Source organism: Hydractinia symbiolongicarpus, chromosome 12 (assembly GCF_029227915.1).
Source record: "Hydractinia symbiolongicarpus strain clone_291-10 chromosome 12, HSymV2.1, whole genome shotgun sequence".
NCBI classification, from domain to species: Eukaryota; Metazoa; Cnidaria; class Hydrozoa; order Anthoathecata; family Hydractiniidae; genus Hydractinia; species Hydractinia symbiolongicarpus.
In genome coordinates, this window is record NC_079886.1 from 15,517,890 (window position 1) to 15,543,308 (window position 25,419).

A 25,419-nucleotide genomic window follows, 5' to 3' on the forward strand; every position below is an offset into this window, starting at 1 on the left:
GTTACCAAAACAATTAACTCCTACTAGCAAATGCGCGAGACCAGACACAAGCAGCATTGCAAAATATTATGGGCAATTCAAAAAGGATAGCTATATACAGCAAACGAAGTAACCTAAACAACAACAGAAAAAGAGATATGAAATAAAAACACATAAACGAAATACCAATTTATTTATTTTCTTTTTTGTTGTTTTGCGTGGCCAGTAGCAGTCTTGTTCTGCCCGGATAATAAACGCTGCCCTGATTAAGTACGGCAGCTTGCCCCGGTTAAGAACAGGGCAGAAAATACATAATCAGGGCAACATAATCAGGACAGGCCGGCTTATTACTCAAAAAATATTATTTGGCACTTATAAAAGGAACATAACCAGGACAGGCCAGTTTATATAAGACAGTTTGATATTATTTCCCACTTACTATAGAACTAACATAATCGGGGCAGGCCGACTTATGTATGACAGTCAAATATTATTCGAGACTTATAGAACGAACGTAATCGGGGCCGACCGGCTTATATAGGATATTTTTATATTATTTCTCACTCACATAATCGGGAAGGCCGATAGAACAAATATAATCGGGGCCGACCGCTTTTATATCCTTCGTCATCACTTCTGACAAGCAAATAGCCCTGGTGGCAAAGTTGTTGTTGTTCTCAAATAAAACGAAATTTCGTGGCAAACACTAAATTTTGGGATTCGCAAGTTTAATAACTTTTCACCAAACTTAAATCCCGCAAAAAGAATAATTTAGGTTCCGTGAAATTTAGTTACTTCAAAGTATATTATGTTGAAATGTATTTACTACAAGAGTAGTTTATACTCAACCTCGTTCCCAGGGCAATTTTTCGCTTCCGAGACGGCGCGAAGAAATGATGTTGTTTCTTTTACTTATTTAACATTTGTTTTAACTTAATCAAGTACAATAACTTTCTCTGGGACATTTTCCTTTCTCTGTAAGTTGTTTCAAAATAAATCGCAAATGTCTTTAGTCTAAGATGGTGGTTTATTTGCTTTGGCTGATTTCTTTTTCCTTTTATTAGAAAAACCCACATCAGGCTCAACAGCATCTGCAACGGCTCTTGTGATCTTCAAAAAGAATCCAATGATTATTACGTTCTTTGGTTCACAGTAAACTTTTTCAACAATTTTTTTATATCGGTCCAACACCATATGATTCCACACTGTCCGTGGCATAGTTGCTGTCACGAAACAAGGTATCTTTAACACTATTTGAAACAAAGGTGATTTTCTGCAGTGTGTTGAAGTGAGTTTCAAAGAAACCGTCGCACCTCTATCGAGTAAAAACTTCGAAATTTTCCTAGGCAAGTGCCCCACAATTCTTTCCTTATTTCCAATTTTAGATCATACTCGTTGCCAGGTTCATGAAGGCAAATGGAAACACATGAAATCCATGAACAACAGTGGAAAATTGGAAAGATCTATTTGTTTTCATAGTCGCATTCTGTCTTTCGGCTGTGTAACATGTTTTGATTCTTCTACTAAAATAACAAAATTTACATTCGAATCTGCTTTTGAATGTTAGGTCTTCGAATTTCGAATTTGAGAAGAATCAATGTAATCCACCTTGACACCACTTTTGTTTGTTACTAATGACAGAAAATATGAAAATTTGCCATTACTTAAATACAACATCATAACGAAAAGAACTTTTTAAAAATTTAAAAAGACTTTTTAACCAACTTTTTAAACTCTATAATATAAGCCCAACATCATTTTATACCCCGGGTTCCCTTTAACCCTACTAATATTGTGTTGTGGAATATGAAATTTGATGGGTTGAGTTTAATCAACATTTGGCCTAAAAATAATGACAAACTCATTTGTTCTAAAATTTTCAGGTTTTGAAGAAATCACTTTGCTAAAAAATTATACCTATTATTTGTTATTTGGCCAAAATCCATTATTTTCTTTGAAAAGTCTTATCAGCCTTTACTTAAAATTCCTAAATTCTGAAACTCATGCAATTCCGGGTCTTGGCTGGTACTTTAAAATACTTTGAAAAGAAAGTTATGGTGTATAACTGACCCTCATCTTAAAACTAAAAAAACATGTCAAGAACAGCAATTTGTTCAGTCATACTGCAAAGCATGTACCTCACCATTTTTTTACTTGATGACTGACTGAATGTAAAAGATAAAATGTAAAAGAGAGAAATAATCAAGGCACTAATATTAAAAAATGGAGGTGCCTTTATGGTCAGTGAAACTTGGTTTATAAATAAAATCAAAAGAGAATGTAAAAATGACATTCACTTTATCATAATGCAAAAAAAAACATAGGCATTTGCAATGTTACAGTCACACCTATGTTAAAGGCCACCTCTCTATAACAACCACCTGCTTATAACGGTCCCTTCAAAGTGCACCACCCCGATTTTAGTAACAGTTGAATCTGCCTATAGTGACCACCTCACTAACGAGACCAATGGCAACAAGGCTTGGCTCCCTAGTTCCATCACAACATAACAGCCACTTGAACAAGAATGCTTACTGCTGAAGTAGGTCGTTTATTTTTTTGGTGGTAATTTCATTGTTGGGAACTTTACTATATTCTGCACAATGTTCAATAAAGCCTACTCACAAGCTACTCACATGTTACATGATTACAATATTTGTTTCTTATTAGCTGTTCTTGTCACATGAAAGTTTTATGAAAACTTTATTTATCTTGCACAGTGCGCTATATTTAATTGTAAAAAAATACTTACATTTTTAGTGAATATGACACCTCTGGTTGTCAAAAAACAAGTCAAAAAAGTTTTTTTCAGAATTTTGAGTTTTAATGATGGGAAGTACTTCAAGTTTTCTTATTATCTTCTTGAATGATTGAGGCATTATGTGAAAGTGGCATCAACACGTGTCAGTGCTAATTAAATTAGTGACGGATCAATTATTTTCTACATTTTTTTTAACCCAATCCTTTTAGTTTCACTAAATTTTACAACGACCAGCATTTCTTTAAGATGTCTTCATTCATTATTTTTGAATTTTTCAACTTCAAATATTTTGTTGAAAAACAATTTTAATTTTGAAGTTGTGTTATAAACTTCAAATACTCTTCTGGTCTGGGAACCTGCGAGGTAGCAAACATACTTGATGCTGCAAAAATGCAAATACAAACCATAATAAAAAGTAAAGATGAAATACCAAAACAATGAACCAGCTTCACAAAAGCGTAAAAACATTAAAAAACGCTAATGAAGAAATTAATAATTGAAGGTGAAAATGATTCAGAAATACCACTGCCAGATGCCTTACAGTCAATGGATTGCTTATTCATGGTGAATGGCCTCAAACACTTTTCATGCGAAACGGTTCACCGAGTCAACATAAACAAAGCTGATTTCTTTAAAAGTTAAGGAGTATGCAGTATTGTTATTGTAAAATTAGGTTTTCAATACCAAAAATTTTCAGGACCATTTTTTAGTGGATTTGACCATAAATTTAACAGCTTTAACCATAGATCAATTTGTATGGATAAGGATTTACAATAGAAAAACAAAAACGTTACTTGATCCTAGTGTTTGTGTATGCTAATAAAACATAAAGCATTGACATGTTTCATATCACTGGAGTGGCCCACCCATGTTACTACTACAAGCTTTTACAAGAGAATGTAATTGTCTGACGATGCTATGTAATACAAAATAGGTTAGGATAGCACATTATTAAGGGTCTAGTGATCTTAATACATACATAAAACAATGCAACATTAAACATAATATTCATTTTTCAAAACTGGAGTGACGCCACCCATGTTCCTACTAGGGTAGAAAATATATGTTTTCTAAGGGTGCCAGTGAGAAGAAACAAGTATTGCATCTTAGACCTGTACCTTCGACTCAAACACATTTACCTTTGTTTGCCAACATCCCAACAACTGTAACATCAAAAACCTGTCCTCGACTTCGAAAACTAGAGATGGCCATTATAGACAGGTTCTCTCTAAAATGGCTGACTGTCTTAAGGCTAGTATTTTTGGATCCCCTAAGTGGTTGTTACAGACAGGTTTGATTGCATTTAGCTTTTGTAGTTTAATTACTGAAAAAAAATAATAGTAAAATATGCTTTAGTATTCAACCGAAATTCAAATTTGCAAGATACTTATTCAAAGATTAGAAAAAAATTGATTTCCAATGAAACAAATGAAAAGAGGGCATCAATCGTACAAAAATTACTTATTTTAACAGAAAGGTAAAAAGATCTGTTTTATCAGAAATATTATAGGTCATGTCATTAAACTTAATACATGTTTAGAATACGGTATTTATAGGTGTTTCAGGTTAAAAAAAAATAATGACATCATTGGGATCAGAAATTACGTCATTTCTCAGGATTGATATTTTTTAAATCTGGTCTATATTTTATCCCTAGGACCCATATTTCTCCTTAGTAACACCTAAGTAACCACTTTGTAACTAACACACATGTAATAAATGATTTTATAACCAATACAATACAATACAATACCTTTTCAATTAGAAATTTTATGCTGCAAAAATTAAAATCCCTTGGCTAATGCCATAAATACTGGCACCTAGGGTATTAAATAGACTCAACATTAATGTGTTATGTAAGGTTTGACAGCAGAATGATTGTTAAAACTTCTATAAACTTTCTTGTTGATTTTGGCAAGGCAAAGTTATTAGCCTGGTTTCAGATGATCAACAGAACCAGCCTTACCATGTGTCTTGAACATTGTGTGCAGTTCTCGAAACACATGATCATTTTTAGGTTCTTCCACAGAACGATTCTTATGTCTTCGAAAGAAATTCATAAGTATGCAACATAATTAAAATACCACAAGTGTCATCAACTCCTTTCTTTGTATACACGTTCTCAAACAAAGGTTACTATTTTAATCTCTGTCATTTGCTTTGTGATTGAGTCTTTGATCCCCTTTGATGAACAACTTTATTTTTTCTACATAATAACAAACATCAAAATGAACATTTACAATAATAAACAGTAATAATTCATGTTATATAATAAGAAAATAAATGTCACTTTCTAAACTGGCTTCAATTATAATGTCAACAATGATAAAATAAAAATGATATTGCACAATGTCAAAATGATGTGAAGAAAACCAACAATGCAACAACGCAACAAAGCGTTTGGTGTCTTACTGACTTGCTTAAGACTATCATCGACTTTCATGCACCTGAATTAATTTCTATCAGGATGACTACCACAAACTTAGAAAACGTAAGAATTCTTCTTTTTTTAATTTTTGGCCTTTTCAATAAAATTTAAGCAAACTACAGTACTGACGCTTATCAAAATGTTGTACACAATGTGCTCTCTACCAGCTTGATTACTGCATATGTGAGAGGTCCCGAGCCAAATTTTAAAATCCTTAAAAAAAAAGCTTTATATATATTCATAAGAAAACTTACCTTTGCCAAAAATGCCTGTAGAACATTTAAATCAAAAAAATATATATAACCAAATATCTTTGTGGATGGATGGATGGATGGATGGATGGATGGATGGATGGATGGATGGATGGATGAATGGATGGACGGACGGATGGATGGATGTAAAGTGAAGATAGATAGATGTGCATATTTTACATGGCTAGCCTCACAAATATCGAGGGATATACCCTGTCTATTATTTCCAAGAGGGGCCATGGCTTAGATGGAGAGTCCTAGAGTATTTAATGCTCATTTTGAGCTACGCAGACCCAATTAGTAGGGCCCACGCTCTACTAGACAACTCCCGGCAACATCCAACGGCCCACACAGTGTGCCATCTCCCCAATTTCCCTCACATGGCTTGGGTTAACCCGGGGCTATGGTAACATTCACTCGCCCATGTTGAATCGCCGTCAAGAGGAATCGAACCGCACAGAGTACGAAAGCTATAACCACTAATCTACGGCGCCAAAGTGAAAGTGTACCTTCATACCTTCATATCCCTTATGCATGAGAATAAATTATTAAATAATTAATAAATTAAATAATTAGTGATAGATAAATGAATGAATTAGTAGTGAAATGTACCTTGTGATTAGAAGAGGAAATGAGAATGTTATACATGCATGAAGAGATTTGGGTCATGCCTTGGAAACCATTCACAATATATGATCCATGAGGACATAATATTGTGAAGGGTAACCATAATGTGCATACTCTGGGATAATTACCCTCTTTACCTTGGGCAAGCATATTTTGGTGTGCTTTACCTCTTGTTATGATTTATGGGCAGCACACGTTATCTGTTCTGCCTACTTCAATTATTTTCTTACCAAGCATCCAAATTCCCCAAATTTACAAATTGCGTTCCATGCGAATGAAGTTGTATGCAAAAAAAGTATCATAATACAATATTCTCTATTAGTAAGTGTGTTTTTACTGAGTTACCAAAACAATTAACTCCTACTAGCAAATGCGCGAGACCAGACACAAGCAGCATTGCAAAATATTATGGGCAATTCAAAAAGGATAGCTATATACAGCAAACGAAGTAACCTAAACAACAACAGAAAAAGAGATATGAAATAAAAACACATAAACGAAATACCAATTTATTTATTTTCTTTTTTGTTGTTTTGCGTGGCCAGTAGCAGTCTTGTTCTGCCCGGATAATAAACGCTGCCCTGATTAAGTACGGCAGCTTGCCCCGGTTAAGAACAGGGCAGAAAATACATAATCAGGGCAACATAATCAGGACAGGCCGGCTTATTACTCAAAAAATATTATTTGGCACTTATAAAAGGAACATAACCAGGACAGGCCAGTTTATATAAGACAGTTTGATATTATTTCCCACTTACTATAGAACTAACATAATCGGGGCAGGCCGACTTATGTATGACAGTCAAATATTATTCGAGACTTATAGAACGAACGTAATCGGGGCCGACCGGCTTATATAGGATATTTTTATATTATTTCTCACTCACATAATCGGGAAGGCCGATAGAACAAATATAATCGGGGCCGACCGCTTTTATATCCTTCGTCATCACTTCTGACAAGGAAATAGCCCTGGTGGCAAAGTTGTTGTTGTTCTCAAATAAAACGAAATTTCGTGGCAAACACTAAATTTTGGGATTCGCAAGTTTAATAACTTTTCACCAAACTTAAATCCCGCAAAAAGAATAATTTAGGTTCCGTGAAATTTAGTTACTTCAAAGTATATTATGTTGAAATGTATTTACTACAAGAGTAGTTTATACTCAACCTCGTTCCCAGGGCAATTTTTCGCTTCCGAGACGGCGCGAAGAAATGATTCATTTCTTCTCGCCGTCCGAGATCGTCAAAAAGAGAAAAATGGGCCTGGGGACGAGGTTGGTTCATACTAAGAATTACGTCGAGACTTTTTTCTTTCGCCATGTCTGGTTTTGGGGGGTGTTCTATCTTCCAGAGAATGTTTAATTCACAAAAGTTCGAAGAAAATGCCAATCACAGCCTGCCTGGCTAGCCATTATATCAGCGTTCATAATCCGGTCACCACGACATAACCAGCGCAGAAAAAAACATAATTGGACCATGCGTACATAATCCGGCTGTCCCGGTTGTAAACAGGCCGTTTTCGCAATCCGGGCAGAACAGTCTTGTGATTCCAAAACTTTACGCAAACATAGCACTGGTGCTAAAGACAGGGTGCTAGGTTTACATGATGAAATTAAAAACATCAAGGTAATGAGCTTTAGGAGAAGTAAGGTATACCCGTAAAATCCAAGCGGTCTTACTCATATCGGTAATTATAAAACTCGTTATACTTTTTAGGGATATAATGGACATTAAAGTAATAAAAAGAAATGTCCGTCAGAATGAAGCGTATTTACAGTCTTGTTTATAACCGTATCGAAATCGAAAGCAAGAAAATAAATTACTGCCACAATAAACAAACATTGATTCTCTGTATTACTATTTCTTATTCATAAAAAACGTTATCAAATCAGATCACTTGCATTTTTTATATAAAAAGCATCCCCTTTTCATAAGTATAACTTTTTAAAGAGATTACACAGTTATTTAAAAGAATACACGATCTGTGATTCTTTAAGTTGGCGCAGTCCTGGTTTTAGATCTTTCGGCAGATAAATAAACAGTGGTCGGTGCCTCCTTTATTCAAATATTCCAAGGAAGAGGAAGCTTAAATGAAACGAACACCTTTCAATTTTGTATAGTCTTCTCATAATCGTTTACAAGTAATTCAATGGCATATCCGTATGGACAGGTACTGATTTTTTTTTAGAGCCACAGTAAAATGTACTTAGAAATGAGCAAAAGGCTACACGCTTTTATTTCTTTTACCTAAAGTGTCCTTCCTTCATGTGGGGTGTTGGGGGTTCAGGAGATCCATCCTTGTTGACTCTTTTCGACAGCCTCAAATTCATTTTTTTCTAAGCTCTAGATGCTTGTTTGAAAACCTAAAAATCGAGGATAATTTTCCATTTTATTATGGGTAGAAAATAAATAATAATACTAGTAAGGGGTCATCTACAAAATTCGTAGCAATTCGTATCAAAAAAATTCGTATATGCTATACGAATTTTCTTTTGCCATACAGTTATTAAATTCGTATGGAATTTTTCTAAAATCGTATAAAATTCGTATGAGTTTTTAATTAAATTCGTATAAGTTTTAAATTAAATTTGTATGAGTTAAATTCGTTTCAGTTTAACAAAAAATTTGTATGAGATTTTAATTAGATGCGTATGGTTTTTAAAAAAAAGAAAATCGTTTGATATTGTATTAAATTCGTATATGAGTTTTAAAATAAAATTCGTTTGAGTTTTTATAATTAGATGCGTATGGTTTTTTTTTAAAAAAAATCGTATATAGTACAGTCCAGATGTAAGCTTCGCATACGCTCAAGTTTCACACCTTTTTCTCGGAGGCGGTAGTTGTTCATCTTTTGTTCTTATTAATTATCTTGCGAGTCTTGTAAGTCATTAACTTGCGCGTAATAAACAAGGGATTATTGAAGAAAAAATAGCTTATTATAACTGTGCGTAACTATTGTTAAATAGTGTTAACTATTCCCAATAGCATAATTGCAAATGTTATCAACTCTATCAATGTGACACGAAGAGCCATTGTTTAATAGTTTTATTAAATAAAAGTTTTGCGTGGAAACTAAATAAACTAGCGAGAAGGCATTGTTGGTTGCGCGGGTTAATAAAGCTTTTAAGCGATAGAAATTATTATATTTAAACAAAGATTGAACAAAGATTTTGATAGAAAAGCTTTTTTAGATTGCGTTTTAGAAGTTTAAGAACGAAAAACGGCGATAGAAATGTTTTTTAGATCGCCTTTTAAAAGTTTAAAAACGAAAAACAGCGATAGAAAAGCTTTTTTAGATTGCCTTTTAAAAGTTTAAAAACAAAAAGCGGCAATAGAAATGTTTTTTTAGATCGCATTTTAAGGCGATAGAAATGTTTTTTTAGATCGCATTTTAATAGTTTAAAAACGAAAAACGCCGATAGAAATGTTTTTTTAGATCGCATTTTAAAAGTTTAAAATCGAAAAAGGGCGATAGAAATGTTTTTTAGATCGCATTTTAAAAGTTTAAAAGTTATGAAAATCGTATAAAATTCGTATTAGATTTTTTAAAAATCGTATAACTATTTAACACTATACGAATTGTATATGATTTTTATACGAATTAAAAGCAATTAAATTTGTATATATTTGTATAAAATATCATACGAAATTTGTAGACAACCCCTAAATATTTAGGGTGGCTGGCCACTTTTCGAATAAAATTGGTGGTTGTTCCCCGAAACCGCCCACACTTTCCTGAAATCACCTGTAACATTCGCGAAATGCAATTCCTTGTAACATACCATGCGAACGATATAGTTGGGAAGAAGGCGCTTGAAGAGAAAGGAGTTAATAAAGTGTATATATATAAGTTATTTGTAAAGTAAACTTTATCTAAAACATTCAAATACAGTTCTTTTAAGAAATTCAAAAAATGATAAACCTTAGACTGCCTCTGCTCAATCAAACATTGGAACATATTTTATAATTTGTGAAAATTGAAAAGAAATTCCATTACAATTTGCCAAACCAAATACAATGGAGATGGAAGTCTTAACTCTTTTAAATCCATGTGGTGCGCCCAGCGGGTGGTCTTACCCCTTAAATTTTTCCCAGAGGTGCGTAGAGCGGGCGGTTCCGATAAAGCTGATTTGGCCCGGAGTTTCGGAGCTCAATTTTTCATTAGATATATAAACCAAGAGAAAATGGCTTCCAGCAGCAGGAAAGGAAAGTCTGTGATTCGATCTATGAATGATATTGTGAACTTCATGTTAGCATCTGATGATGATATCGACCTTGGACAACACAGATACAGATATAGATAATCTTTTCTGGGAATGAAAGTTTACAAAAATTGAACTGAATAAATACAAGGAAGTATTAATAAACTATCACAACCACCAGGGGTCCTCTCAAAACACCCTGGAGGCCAGTTAAAAGATGTGAGTAGGACCCTGTAAAATCTCTGAACTAGTTCAGGGTTGCATGCAAAAAAAAATTTGTACAAACTTCAATACTGCCCAAAAAAGAAAAAGAAGAAAATGAAGAAGAAAACGAAGAAGAAGAAGGAAGGAAGAAGAAGAAGAAGGAAGGAAGAAGAAGAGTGGGAAGAAGAAAAAGAGTGAGAAGAAGAAGAAGAAGACAAATAGCTGGAGTTGATAAACCCGTACTAGGTTAAATGTATTGTTCAAGAAAATAGTTTTTCAGATTAATTTTAAATACATTAAAAGATTGCGAGTTTCAAATTTGAACAGGAAGACTGTTCCAGAGAACTCGACCAGAAACCCTAAACATATTGCCACAATAGTTTACAAGGTTAGACCTGTTATGATGAATTGTAAGTAGGTCTGAAACAGTACCTAAATCAAAAATATTTTCCCTATTAATCAATCTATTACTGCGTGTGTTGTAGTTGTGAATATAATAAGTTGGTGTAAACATTCTAGAAAATTGATAGTTGTTCCTTGTGATAGAGTACGGTAGATAAAATTAGCAAAATGCAGTTTGAATACATCTTTAACTTTCAAAATGCATAGTTCTTTAAAGAGTGGAGTAGTTGGAGGTAATGGCCCAGGTGTGATGGGATAGTTGTCATTAGATCTTAACATTCTTACCGCCTTTTTTGTAGAATGAGAATCTGTCTGAGAACAGAATCACTAGCTGACCCCAGACTTGAATGCCATAAACAATATGAGAATAAATAAAACTATTATAAACATTTTTAAGCACATTTATGTTCACAAATGGTCTTAGCTTATACATTAGACATGCCTTTTGATGAAAGTGACTTTGACAGTGGGTATATGAAGCAGAAGCTAAATTATTTCCTGATGATCCTGTACCTGTAGATTTACCTGACCACCCTGCTGCTGCTGCTGCTGCTGCCGCTGATGATGATGATGATGATGATGATGATGATGATGATGATGATGATGGTGATGATGATGATGATGATGGTGATGATGATGATGGTGATGATGATGATGGTGATGATGATGGTGATGATGATGGTGATGGTGATGATGATGATGATGATGATGATGATGATGATGATGATGATGATGATGATGAAGACGACGACGACGACGACGACGACGACGACGAGGACGACGACGAGGACGACGACGACGATGACGACTTTTGGGAACCTCTTGGACCAATTGAAGAACTACCTACAATTGTGTATGGCAATGTAAAGAGCCCCTCAAACACTCTTAATGAAAGTTCCAGTTGTAGTAGTGAAGGTGAAAGCCTTGAGTCTGTGACTGAAGAAGAGCAAGTTCTTTCTGATGACGACGATGAAATCCGTACGCCCCTATTACTGGCGAGAAGTGCACAAGCAAGAGGCAATAGCCAGCTGCTACGTCAGTGCTGACTGAGAATGCGTGGTGGTCATAGAGTTAATAGATTGGAGGCAGTAAATCACAATGATGGCCCTCCAGCACCTGGCATGCAAGGAAGGAGAGAAAACTCTAGAAGACAGCAACCGAATGGTAGACGTGGTGAAAGAAAGGGAAGGTATGGGCGTGGAGCTAGGAATGTAGTTGCTGCTGCACGATGGGGATGGGAACCGATTTAGACTGAATATGAAAATGAAGAAGCTGAAATACCATTTTTATATAGAACAACTCAACATACGAATGGGAGAGAATGCTACTCCTCTTGACTTTTTCGAGCTTTACCAATGATGTGGTACAGTTAGCAAAACTAATCGCTTTGCAAATAATTTTCTAGAAGTAAATGCTGAAGAAGCTGGTAACAGTTATAGTGGTACATGGGTAGATGTAGATGAAATAGAAATTTTGTTGGTCTTATATTTCTTATGGGAATAGTTTACGAACCTTCAATCCCTCTTTATTGGTCTATGGATGAGTTGTTTCAAACTCCAATATTTTAGAATGTGATGAGTCGAAGTAGATTTCAATTGATTTTGAAGTTCCTCACTTCAATGATAATAATGATCCTCAATTTGATGGGAATGACGAAAATCATTATCGATTACATAAACTGAGAGCATTTGTCATTTTACTCTGTGGTCGCTGCATAAAGATATATACACCTGGTCAAAATGTCAGTGTTGATGAATCTCTTGTTTTGTTCAAGGGCAGACTGCATTTTAAACAATTTATTTGAACCAAGCGTGCTTGTATTGGAATAAAATTATACGAACTTGCAACTACAGATGGCATGACTATAGATTTTATTGTTTTTTGCAGTCGAGGAATGTTTCACGAGATGACAATAACGAAGACATGCCTACAACAGAACGTATTCCTGTTTATCTCATGCAATCTCATGCATTTCTAAATACTGGAAGAATTTTGTTCACTGACAACTTCTACACCAGTCCATTTCTATCAGAACACCTTCTAGAACACAATACACACCTGTATGGAACTATTAAGACTAACCATAGAAACTACGTTTCTTCTCGAAAAAGGATAAGCCTCTTTTTACCGCTCTGTTGATCATCCTGAAATATTAGCTTGTTGATCATCCTGAAATATTAGCTTGCCCCCCAAAAAACCATTAATAGTGAGGTTATATAGCCAGCATATGGGTGGTCTTTGAAAACTAACATGGCATCATTTTTGATGAGTAAATTATTCAATAAATATTTCCTCTCTTTCCCAAGAAAGGTACAGACACATTTTAATCGTTTTTCTAGATTTCCCAATCTACCTTGGGTGTCAAAAGCCCATGCCAAGAAGCAGTAGTTGAAATATGGCATGATAAGAAGTGCATTAATTAAAAGATTTCTGGTGTGGGGTGTTAAACATGATACATTAGTTCTAATTTTAGAATATTTAATTAGTATTTTTCTATTTATGTCATTGGTGTGCTCTTCCGAAGCCATTATGATTTTCATCGCTGGTGACATCTACAGCTTTTGGAGACATTTCGCATGCGTACCACTTAATCATCTTTTAGCAGCCAGGAAGGTGATTTGGACACTCAGACAGTATTGATGACATCCATAACTGTGCAACATACTTTGTGCGGTAAATCTTTTGACGCAACACTCGTAAACAAGGTGGTGGAGAACTTCCATCAAACTTAACTTTTTGCTTCATTTTCTCCTTTTGGTTTATACTTTTCCAAAAACATTACCAACCTAGCTTTATCTACAGATAATATATTCCTTTTTCCATACATGCTGCATACAAATTTTTCCAATGTTGCAAAAGCTGACTTATCATCCAAAACTGACTACAACTTGAAGTAGCTAAAATCTTAATATAATTACATATCTGTCATATCCACATCGTATCTAATTTCCTATTTTTTATAGTTTATAAATATGCAAATACTCCAGTAATTTGTTCATGTTTTTAATTCACTTGCTTCAAAATAACATCTGTTAACTCTTACTATCACTGTCTGGTATTACATAGTTAGTATAGAACACAAATATTGAGTTTGAGCTTTGTAGCCACCCTCTAAAAGCTTAGGGATATGGAGCAAGACGCAGTCGGACTAGGCCAAGAGACCCAAATTTTTGGTCAGCTTTATAACCAATGACATTCCACTATGTTAGAATGTGCAAAATTTGGAGTTTGTAGCTTATGGGGACAAATTAAGGTCCTAAATATTGTCTATGAGGGGGATCTGACCTAGTCTTAAGACCCAATTTCTCAGTGAACTTTATCATTTTTCAGATTCTCTCATATAATGACACACGTTACCAACTTTTAAGCTTTGAGAATTATGGGACCAAATAGGAGTCTCGAATTAGCGTAATTTTAGGAGCCTGGGATTCAAACGCCCCCAAATTGGGTCAGCTACTTACTTACTTATGTTACTTTGTTAAGACCTAATTGACATTTACAATCTTGTTGTCCTTTTAGATTAAATATATTGCTGGTCTTACTACCTATATAAATAAGTGTCTTCTATTACTTATTGAATTTATCTGAATATGGCGCTGCAAGCAGAATCTGACCATGTGATTTTTATTGTCCATGATACTACCAACCTAATTGGACGGTCAAACCTTTTGTAGAAAATGGAACATAAAGTTCTGTTATGAGCTCCTGGACTAAACGTTACCTCTCAAATTTTTTACCCATTGTCTTGTCCATCATATTGGCTAGCACTGAAACTTGTGAAACAACTAAACTTCAGGGTTGGAAGCTAACTAACCATGACTTGGAACTAAAGAAAAGGCAAAGAAATGCCATGAGTAGTACAAGTGAAAAAAAAATTGAACATTTTCTTCAATTGGATGCATAAGATTTTGAGGAACAAAACCTCCTTTCTGATGTCTGATGATAAGGAATGGTTACATCTAAATAATATTTATTTTGTGATTTTAAGCTACCTAGTACCATGTTATTATTATTATTATTATTAAAGTATAGCTAAATGTATACATTATGTTTATGTAGCTAGCTACATAAAAGGTTTTTCAAAGTACTCTTTCATTTTATATAAAGGTAGCTAGCTATTTGGACCTTTGCATATTTTCTTTTGCTATCCCATTACAGTAAACAGTAAAGACTTGGGTATATAGCTAGTTAGGTATTGCATTGTATGTTGGTCAAATATGTTGTCAAACATGTTTTTCATAAAAAAAATTCTGTAGATTTTCAGGTTTCTTTTATGAAATGAAAAAAATTGGGAAACTATAGCAAGAAGTGATATTCACTTGTAGGTGGAAGGCAAAGTCTCAGTCCAGATTAAGACTTACGGGAAACTGTGTCACACTAGGGCACTTGTATATGTATCACAAATCCAGTGGGGTGCTTATAGCAATAGTGTTAAAGGTGTAATATATTTTTCATAAACCAACATTCACAAGACTAATGATAAAACCTATTGTAGAATGTAGAATGGTCTTTCAATTGCAGCGTTCACCTTTTTGTTTTTACAAAAGTGATGTATGTTTCAGTCACACAAATCTAACTGCCACTGCATATGCAATACAGGATTTATGTTCGTACTTTACATTGAGCAGCTGTCTGACTTTTTATTGCTGACATTCTGTCTGATGTATTTGCATGTTTTTTAACATAACGAAGATGTTTACGTCATCTTCTGTTCAATTTTAGATAGATCCCCCCCCCCTTCCCACCATTTTCATGGACACTTTTTGTTATTGTGAAGATTCTTCTTTTCAAGCTACGCCTCCCTTCATAAAGGCCTGCCTTAATCTTCTTTAGGCTAGGTTTGAATTTTAGGTTTTGTTTTATTGGAACATCTTTCTGAAATTCATCTAAAATTTTTGCATCCTTGTTCACTTCTGTATAGTTGCACATGTTGTGAAGAGATTTGATAGATTTGGTTGATACTGGCAATATGAATAGACTGAACGATAATTTCTTCAACTCTGGCTTTGATCTCCTCTATGTCTTATTCGGTTTCTGCTGAAGATTGCTGCCATCATGGTTATTATGTCTAATATTTTGGAGGAATGATTTTCTTAACAGCTGCATGCAAGTTAGTCAGAACTTTAGATTTTAGTACTCTTCAAAATTCCAACATGTCATCCTATAATTGCTCTTGAGTTGGTGCAGGAGATCAATGTTGTTGGTAAATCCTGTTTATTTATTCTCCCATTAGCTTGAGGATGTTACATCTTTAGTATAGTGCTTTTTTGACCTTAGGCATCAGATGGACAGCATAGTCATCTAGTACTTAAATCTTCAGCAGTAAATGGGTAGATTCTTTATTGCCCTATCTGGTAGGAGCTGCTTACATACCATTGGAATTTTACTGAATCTGGAACAGATACTTTGGTTCATGTACTTTTGCCTTTAAATACAAACATGGGATTCAATTTTATTTAAACATGATTTTATTGGTCAAGGTTGGTTGTGCGAAAACCCAGAAAACTAACATAACTATGTTGTTTATGACTATGCTCTATCTCTTAAAACAACTTAGCAAAAATGTTGTTAAACAGAGTAAGTATTTACGCAGGGTCGAGCAAATACGAAGCGCCTAAAACGTCCTAGTCTCATGATTTACATCTTATTGTGTGATGTGTATATTTCAATGTAAGACCCGTTGATAATTATTCTAATAAAAATGATTGCATTACTTGCCGATTTGCGTCAGATGTTGCTAAAGGTGAATTCGCACTCAAAAGCGAAATGGAAAGGATTTGAATGGACAATTGTGATTTGGGAGATCTGACAGGTTAAAGAACTTTTCTGTTCTGATCCAAACTGTAAGTTTAAATCATTTTAACTTTAGTGTTAGCAGGAAGGGAAAAATTGTAAAAACGAAAGAATAGTTACGGCGCTAATCAAATTTGAGTATATTTCTTGTTCTGTTTTGTTCCATTTTGCTGCCGAGTGGAAATTCAGCCTTATGCTGCTTTGAGCATTGCCCTGTTGTTAAAAAAAGCAGATGTAACATTTGGAAAAGTACATAAAGCATTTAAAAATATTTCTTATAAATATACTCCAGCCTGCTTCATATTATTCCTTAAATTACACAAGTTTTAATACCAGCTAAAATTGGTAATAATGGTAGATTCCAGACTTCAGGTTAAGGATATCATGTCATAGCTATACACTGTTTCCAGTAAACATAGATTGATTGTAAGAAAAGTGAAATCACATGATTTAGATGTTCACATGTTCAGTTTATTTCGCAAATACCAACTACAACGATCGTTTGCCAACTTTTAAAAAATCTGATATTTTATGAAGCTAGATTTTTATTCGCGTATAACATAGTCACAGCAAGCAATTTTAAAGTCAGCTTTTTAACTGCAGATTCCTGAGATATATTTCGAGCTGTTTATGTTTCTTTCTCCCTATTTACATTTTATTTGAATAAAAAAAAAGTAATGTTTATAGGTTTTTTTATCATCATCTCCTCCTCCTCCTCCTCCTACATCCTTATCGTCATCGTTATCACCTTAACGCCTAAGTTATCTCTATTCTGAAACCATCAAAGCACAAATGTAAGAAGTTAAACAACACCGCATTCTGGTCTAAAGTTTTTTAAAAGCCATCTTAAAAAGAAGCGTGAGCAATGCCATATCTGGTTTTAAAGTAATTTGTTAACAATATTACATATTTTGTACGAAATTCATCAAAATATGATCGATTGTAAGAAGCTTATACAACACTGTATTTTGTTCAAAAGTCATTTAAATGACTTTTGATAAAATGTTATGTTTGTATATTTTTAAAAAAATAAATCAGCCATTCATTTAATAGCGCAACGAAGGAGTTTTTAAAAAATCGTTGCCGTCAACCAAAATAATAGCGTGTTTACAGTTTCAATAACCCAAACAACTTTTAATAGCTGTTCAACAAGGTGTTAATTTTAACGAGGCAAAAATTGGTTTCAGTCGGCTTTGTTTGTGAAAAGCCACAGAAGGCACTGATTTATTTTGATATTATTACGAGGAAAGATGTATCTTCATGTATCATAAAGTATTTTACTCTTATGTTTTTTTTAGTGTTTTTTATTTATCCAACATATCACGGTGTCTCTGAATTACCCCATTTGACATTACATTTGTTTGTTTATAAAGGAGTGTTTTAGTTCAGGGTTTTTTTCACATGAGGCAATTGAAGAACTGCAATGAGATTTTTGGGATAGCTAGCTGCCCATTTTTAAAAAAAAAACCCTGCCGGCCCTACTTTAGTACGATAGGATTTTTTACCATGGCTTTTGCATATGTGCATTTATTGTGTACTAGATTTTACTATATTTCTACTCTGTAACAGCTTTCTCTTACTGACCTAAACAATCTTCTGTTTTCATTTTGCAGTAGTACTTAAATATATCTTCATTGATAAGTGGTAGATTCTCATCTGTTATAAACCACCTAGCTGTAGTTGCAAGAATATCTGTAGGATCTAGGCTACAATTAAACTTGTATTTTTACTTCCTTTGTCTTCTAGATGTTTTGCTGGACGAGGATATTGCATAAACATTCTAACTTTAATCTTTTCGAACATTTTCTGTGGCACACTGCCCCATATTTTTTAACTATTCTAAACATTCTTTACGGCTATAATTTCTAACATCCTTTCTACTGTCCATATTTATGATTTGTACTAACCGATATCAAAAACTATATAATATGACATTATACAACCTTTTTCTTCTAACCAAAAGCTAACCAAAAAAATCGCCGCCTTTATGATTTCTCCATTAAAGTAACTTCAGACGGACCCGACTGCGCCGTATTAATTTGGCTAATAGCGATGTATAGACGTTAAATTATTTTTATTTATAAGATAACAGTTTTCCGTACAATATGTTAACTTTTTGATAAAACGAATTAAAAAGCTTGTGTCAATGTATTTTAATTCTATTTTAATTTTTGTGAAATGAAATTCTGCAAAGAGCTGTGCACAAATTATGGGAGTATAACTATAGTATAAAAATGTTAATTAACATAATTTACCATTATAATTATATTTTTAGTAAAAAGTTTTACTTTCCGCTCAATTAACGTAATGTAACAATTTTCTTGTGGGGTAAGTAATAAAATAAATAACGAATATACCTTGAAATTGCTATATTTGGGACAGATAATGTAATTCCCTATGGCTTAAAGCTTAAAAAATACAATGAAAAAAATAAAAAATTGCCTTTTTAGGGAGGTTACCAGCCACCTTATGGAGGTCAACCACCATATGGTGCCCCACCGCAACCTGGTGCTTACCCTGGTTATGGCCCTCCCGGGGGAATAGTAAGTTATTTCTTTTTTTGTCCCATGTAAAGAAAATTGTTTCATTTTGTTAAGTAATTTTATTTATACGCCCCCACACTGTATCTAATAAACAAATCTTAATACTCTAAGTTGTCATTTTTATCAACAAAAAGGGTTAATGAAAACTCCTTGCGGTCCAAAGTCAGAATTAATGTTAGGTGGAAACCAGGTTTTTATGCGTATAAATTTTACTAAACAAAAAGTTTCATAGATGCTAAAAATTTTTAAGTATCTAATTTTTGGCAACATTTTTCTGAATTACAACTCACAGTTTGATTAGACTAACAAAATGTTAGTCTAATCAATCCAATCCACTGGTATTTAAGTTCTTCAAAAATTATGACAACTGAAACTATTGCAAACGTTATTCAAATTTGTTACAATTATTATTTTGGTTTTATTTGCAAAAAATATATTGTTATTTATTTTTTTGAACGAATTTTTAATTCATAAAGTGATTTTTAAAACGCTGCTATTTCGTCTATTAGTTTGGTAACTCTTTTTTGTTTCCACTCCCATATGGTAATGTTGTGTTTTGCCAACTCTCTTAAGTTTGTAGGATAATAATCATGTATGTTTATTGCTTTAAGTATTGTAAATTTGTAGTTTATCGTATAATAGTTTTGTATTTTTTTTCTGTGTCTTTCGATATTTTTTGAATGACCATTTTTTATTTTAAACTCTGGAAGAAATTCACAGCTAGCAATTCAACTATTTCTTTTTTACCTTCAATCCTGTTTCGCAAAATAGGTCCATAGAAAGGAAATTAACTAAGCACCTTCGCATACGACTCGTGTCATGTCAACATTTTGAAGTTTTTTAAGTCGTAAAAAATCTGTAGTTAACAAGATACTATCCTCTTTCCAAGATTTTATGTACCATTAGTTTGATATAGATGTACGTTTTCTTTCAGGATCCTTTGTTTGGATACTTTTCAGCTGTTGCGGGACATGTAAGGCATTTACATTGTTCATTTTTTAATTATTTTTTCCTATTGTATTTGACAGGAAAGTGATCCTTTAAAAACTTTCCTTTTTTTAATAACAACAGGTCTGCATTAAAAAATATCTATATTCTCTTTTGACATTTAAATCTCTCCAGTTAATAGCAAATGTTATTTAGGACCAACAAATTGATGCGTTGGAGCTTCAAAGATGTTTAACTTCATCTGGTATTGGTGGCACATATCAACCATTCAGTCTTGAAACATGTCGAATCATGATCTCCATGTTAGATAGGGATTACTCTGGCAAAATGGGTTTTAACGAATTCAAAGAACTATGGAGTGCACTCAATCAATGGAAGGTATAACGTAATTATCGGAATTAGCGCCGTGGCGCTAATTTAATTTTCGTCCTTTCAGAGGGGGCGCTCATTTAAGGGGGGCGCTAATTCAAGCCGGGGCGCTAAATAAAAAAATAAATATAAAGTACCGTATCACTTTATTATTCTTTTAAAAAAACAAAATACAAGAATGGCTAAACTTCTATGTCTACCTCTCCTTCTTCATCCTCGTCAACTAAAATGAAAGAAGGAACCTCTTCTTCACTCTGCCCTTCTATAACATTAAATTGGTTCGTTTCGGGCTCATTTAAGGTTAATAGCGCAGTGCGGGAAACCCTTTCTCACATGGCTGGCCAGCTTTAAAGCAATGAATGGTATCATCCTCGGTCCCGTCAACCAAAATGTTCAAAGCGCACGCCTTAAAGGATTTAGAACTAAGTTCTGGCGTCAATTCTTTTCATGCTTTCAGTATCCATTTGACAATAACATGGCGTGGTGGCGATTTTAAGTTTCCTGCATTTGTGAGGTTGTTTATACCAGGAACCCTCAGGAACGTTTGTTTTGAATGGTTTATTCCACGACACGACCGGAGCTTGGATGTATTTCGTACATCCTCCCGGAACAAGTAGACTTTCAATTTTCTTTTGCTTCAAACTTTTGCTGACAGAATCCTCCATATGGCATTCGTAGGTGTCCCCAGCAAGCAGGCGCTTAGCAAACGATAAAGATCCCAAAACTTCACGCTTTGCACCCTTAAAAACGATAAATGGTTTCTTCTTTTGACCATCTGCTCGGGCCGTTAAGCACACTGAGACACGTGCTTACTCGTAACCAGTCGATTTTAACACAACATCCGATTCCCTTTTTTTGTAATAGTTGTTGTTCCGACCATATCTTGCCAGACAGGGGTTTCGTCCATGGTGTAGATTTGAGAGGGTTCGAAATTAAACTTTGTAATCTCCTTGCGTGAATAACGTATGAAACAAGTTTTCCAATAAGTTGTTTTGGATCCTTCTGAGCTACAGAAGTGCGTCTTCTTATAGAAAGTCCGTGTCTATGCATAAAGTTACGTAACTACCCGCGGCTTGCTACAAATGATTCTGATGTTTCAGATGATGTTTGTGTTGAATACGATAAATATACGATTGGTCTTTTTAAGAAACAAGATGAGTTGTTGGTCAGACATATTCCAATTGAACTATCCCAGCTAATTTACCACTTTTTGAACGAATCGAATGAAAACTTCATAGAAGCATCGGTCAGTGGAAAAAGAAAGAAAGAAATTGGACTTGTTGTTCCGGCTAAGTATGTAGCATTTACAAAAACTCAAAGAATGGCAAATATTCTTGAGTTTGAACTGAAAAATAAGAAAAAAATAAAAAAACAATCTTCTTACTATCGAAAGCATCACGGCACGCGTTTAAGAATTTCCGTATTTTAGAAAACAAAACAAATATGACTAAAGATATACGTCTTCTTCTACCGTAATTCCTGTAATAAACACCCTTTCTTTTCAATGCCTCCCTGTAATAAACGTTCCTCTTTTAAAAATCGGATTTAGGCATCTGTGTGACCGTTTTGCACATCATACATTGCAAAATTCCAAATTAGCGCCCCTTTCCAGATATTAAAGGTGTGCTAATTTAAGCCAGGGCGCTAATTAAATTTTTCAGCTGTTAAGGGGTGCGCTAATTTAATCCGGGCGCTAATTTGAGCCGGGCGCTAATTTGAGCCGGTGCGCTAATTCAGATAGTTACGATATGTCAATTTTACTCTCGAAATACTGGATTTCCTAGCCCAATAGTGAATGTGTCCCCTTGGTCTTAATTTGCTTGTGTTTGTAAGTTCAAGCAGGGTTAGTGATTCATAGGAAGTTAATAGATACTTGATTTTTTAGACAACATTTATGCAATACGACAGAGACCGATCTGGAACAGTTGAACCACACGAGATGCATGGTGCTATTCAATCATGGGGTATGCTGATATTGTGTGTCGCTTTAATCAAATTCCTTTTCTTGTGTGTTTCAGTGGTATTTCATTAGTCTTTTATGTAAGGGGACAGGGCGGAGTCTTTTTTACCCTAGCGAAGATTTATTGTCTTGCTGTGTGAAGTTGATTTAATGGCTTTGTATATTAGTTGAACAATGCTTCATACAAAGGCTTTTTCAATTTTTTAACAAAAAGCTCCAATATTTGGCTTTATAGATCATATTCCTGTTAACTTGTAACGAAATACGGCTATGTCTATGCTTTTTAAAAGGGTTTATGAGTTTTAACTTAGTTGCACTCATGTTTTTCTAAAATGCTTCACAATGATCGAATTTCAATTCAAAAGTGGTGACAATCCAGATTCGTGCTGTTTCTGCTTACACACAATAATCTGCAAAATGGTTAAATTTTTCTTTCATTTTTCTTTTCATATCCAGGTTACAATCTCACACCTCAAGCGCTGAATATTATCATCAAGCGTTACTCTGACAGTGGTCGAATTAAATTTGATGACTTTGTTTCAGCTGCTATTAGACTTCGCATGTTGACTGGTATGTGTATTATGTCTATCGCAGTTATTTCTATCAGGTCACAACATTTGTGAAATGTGGACAGATCTTGTTTCTTGTTTCTGTTAAATATATTTGGTTGAATATATTTGCAAATTAATTTATGTGAAAAGCTACTGATAAGTCTCCACAGTGCCATTGTTTGATGGATATTTATGCGTTCATAGATCACTTCCGCCGTCGTGATTCAAGTCAAACTGGCCACGCCAATTTCTCGTACGATGATGTAAGTTTGCCTCAAACCTTGTCAGGGTCGCAAAAGCATAACACTCAACTTGTTATCGCGAATATATGGTAATCCAATAGTAATCCAAAATTATTTTTTTTCTTATAGTTCATCCAAGTAACAATGTTTTCATAAAAAGAAGTTCGTGCACCTCAACAGACATCAGGAAAATAATGCTCACTGCTACAAATTTTTACTTAACCCACATATGGATGGGTTTTTTTGTGTGCTTTTTTGTTATTTAATTTTATTATGTACTCATAGAATGAAATGTCTTTTACTCAAATGTTTTTTATAACCCACTTGTTTGAACGCAGCGCTAAAGTAGCATGTTGTCTTTACGCATATTTGTCTCATTTCTTACAAAAAATCTTGGTACTAAAAGTCTTTTGAATCGCAAAATTTCTTTCAAATCTGAAATATATTTCCATAGACTTAGGTCGCTTTCCACTGAGCGTTCTTGGCGAAGCTCCCATCGTTTAGCACATGGGCATGTACATGATTCTTTGACCTTAACGTAAATCACGTGGTTTTACGCGCCCAAACAGGTGGCAATCTGTGTAGTCCTTCCAGTCTCAATGGGCTATGACGTCCTAAGCTGTTTTTCTATGTAATAAAGATGAGCTGTTTTAAGAATGAAATCAGCAAACTATATAGCACCGTGTCGGCACCAATGGCAGCAACTCGCGACGCTCTTGCCGATCGACTACGAGACGTGGGGGATGCTGTAACCTTGTATTACAAAAAGGCGAGGGAACAAATTTCAAGAGGGACAACGCTTCACGACGAAATCGAACAGGAGGCAAGAGAAGACTACTACGATACGGAGGACATCCAGAATGAATATCAGGTAATTGAAGACCTCAAACACATGTTCCCCCGGGAGAAGAAGGAAGCCACAGGTGCCGAGGATATTTGGCACATATTTGACGAAAACGATATTCAAACGTTAGAAGACGGAAACAGAGTGAAAACATGGAGTATCAATAAGAATCTGAACCGAACACTAACGGATGCGATCATGCAAAAAATTACGCCCCATATAGACATGCGTGTTAAGGTTGTGTACAGCTTCAGCTGTGATATTTACAAGGGTGGAGGTGGTGTGTCTATTTACGGCAAAACCAAGAGCTCCAGGTCGCTGTCAAGTATAGCGGAAATTGAAGCGTTCATTGAAGAATGTGAAATGAAGCGTCTCGATCTGGAGGATTATGAGTTTTGGACTAAGGCTTATTTACCACCTGTTAGAACCACCGAGACCCCAGGGACATATGAGGGAAAAATTGTCTTCGATCACGTACAGATCAAGGTGATAAGTACGCGTGAACCCCTCTTGGGATGCGGCCCTCTCCCGGATTGGTTGCGAAAAAAAGGTGCATCTACGCCATGGATGGCGTAGATGCCAGAACGGACAACCTATGCTTTTGGAGATGCTTGGCCGTAAGAGAGAGGGCCGCCGTAGTACGGGGGAAGGAGCGTCTAACAAAAACAGCTCTCACCTTAGCTCAAGAGTACTACGGGGACCCTAAGCTTAGCGTAAGGACGTCAGGCCTACGAGGCTGGTGGATTTGGAAGGGGTTGCCAAACAATTCAAGGTCAACATCAGAGTATTTGAACCCAAGACAAACTCCGAGAGGGCACCATGGCGACTCGTCTATGGTCAAAAGCAATACAAAAAAGGTTTAGATGGCATCAATCTTGGTATGCTGGACGGACACTGTTTCTACATCAAGGATTTAGACGTGCTGGCCTAACAGAAATGGGAATGTGAGGTATGCAAACAACTGTTTACCAAAAGCAACCACCTCACGCGGCATAAGAAGAACAAATGTCAGGACGACGATTATCTGCAAAGGGGGGGGGAGGTCAAACGTATGCCGAGCAGGGCCGAGAAGATCTTTCACGATGAGGGGTATAGCTATGATGCATCAAAATAGATAGAATACATGTCAAAACAAACCGGAAGACATATTCATCATGCCCTATGTGGTCATGGTGGTGAACGTGTTATCCGTGATGGCAAAAAGGAGTGGAAGGTAGATGGGTATGAGCCTGTCACAAAAACTGTATACGAGTACAATGGTTGTAAGTGGCTCGGATGCCCCTGTCTGTCCGAGAGAACCAAAGCGGACAAGACT

The 25,419-nt window shown here is 35.0% G+C and overlaps 1 protein-coding gene across 2 annotated transcripts; it reads left to right on the forward strand.

Moving 5' to 3' along the window:
* The first annotated feature begins 8,056 nt into the window (after positions 1-8,056).
* LOC130621702 (sorcin-like) lies at positions 8,057-23,561 on the forward strand. 2 transcript variants are annotated; one of them, XM_057437034.1, is made up of 8 exons: positions 8,057-8,216; positions 19,098-19,190; positions 20,125-20,163; positions 20,334-20,516; positions 22,393-22,471; positions 22,924-23,037; positions 23,223-23,281; positions 23,390-23,561. In XM_057437034.1, the coding sequence occupies exons 1-8, from the start codon at positions 8,196-8,198 to the stop codon at positions 23,414-23,416; spliced, it is 615 nt and encodes a 204-aa protein (XP_057293017.1). In that variant the 5' UTR covers positions 8,057-8,195; the 3' UTR covers positions 23,417-23,561. The 2 variants fall into 2 exon arrangements, with proteins under 2 accessions (XP_057293017.1, XP_057293018.1); XM_057437035.1 differs by lacking the exon at positions 19,098-19,190 and having other exon boundaries at positions 8,069-8,216.
* Positions 23,562-25,419: the final 1,858 nt, after the last annotated feature.

Coding starts and splice junctions, on each gene's coding strand:
- LOC130621702 (XM_057437034.1), top strand. CDS start 8,196: ATGGCATATCCGTATGGACAG. Junction 19,191..20,124: donor ATGGCCCTCCCGGGGGAATA/GTAAGTTATTTC, acceptor GTTTTCTTTCAG/GATCCTTTGTTTGGATACTT. Junction 23,282..23,389: donor CCAATTTCTCGTACGATGAT/GTAAGTTTGCCT, acceptor TTTTTCTTATAG/TTCATCCAAGTAACAATGTT.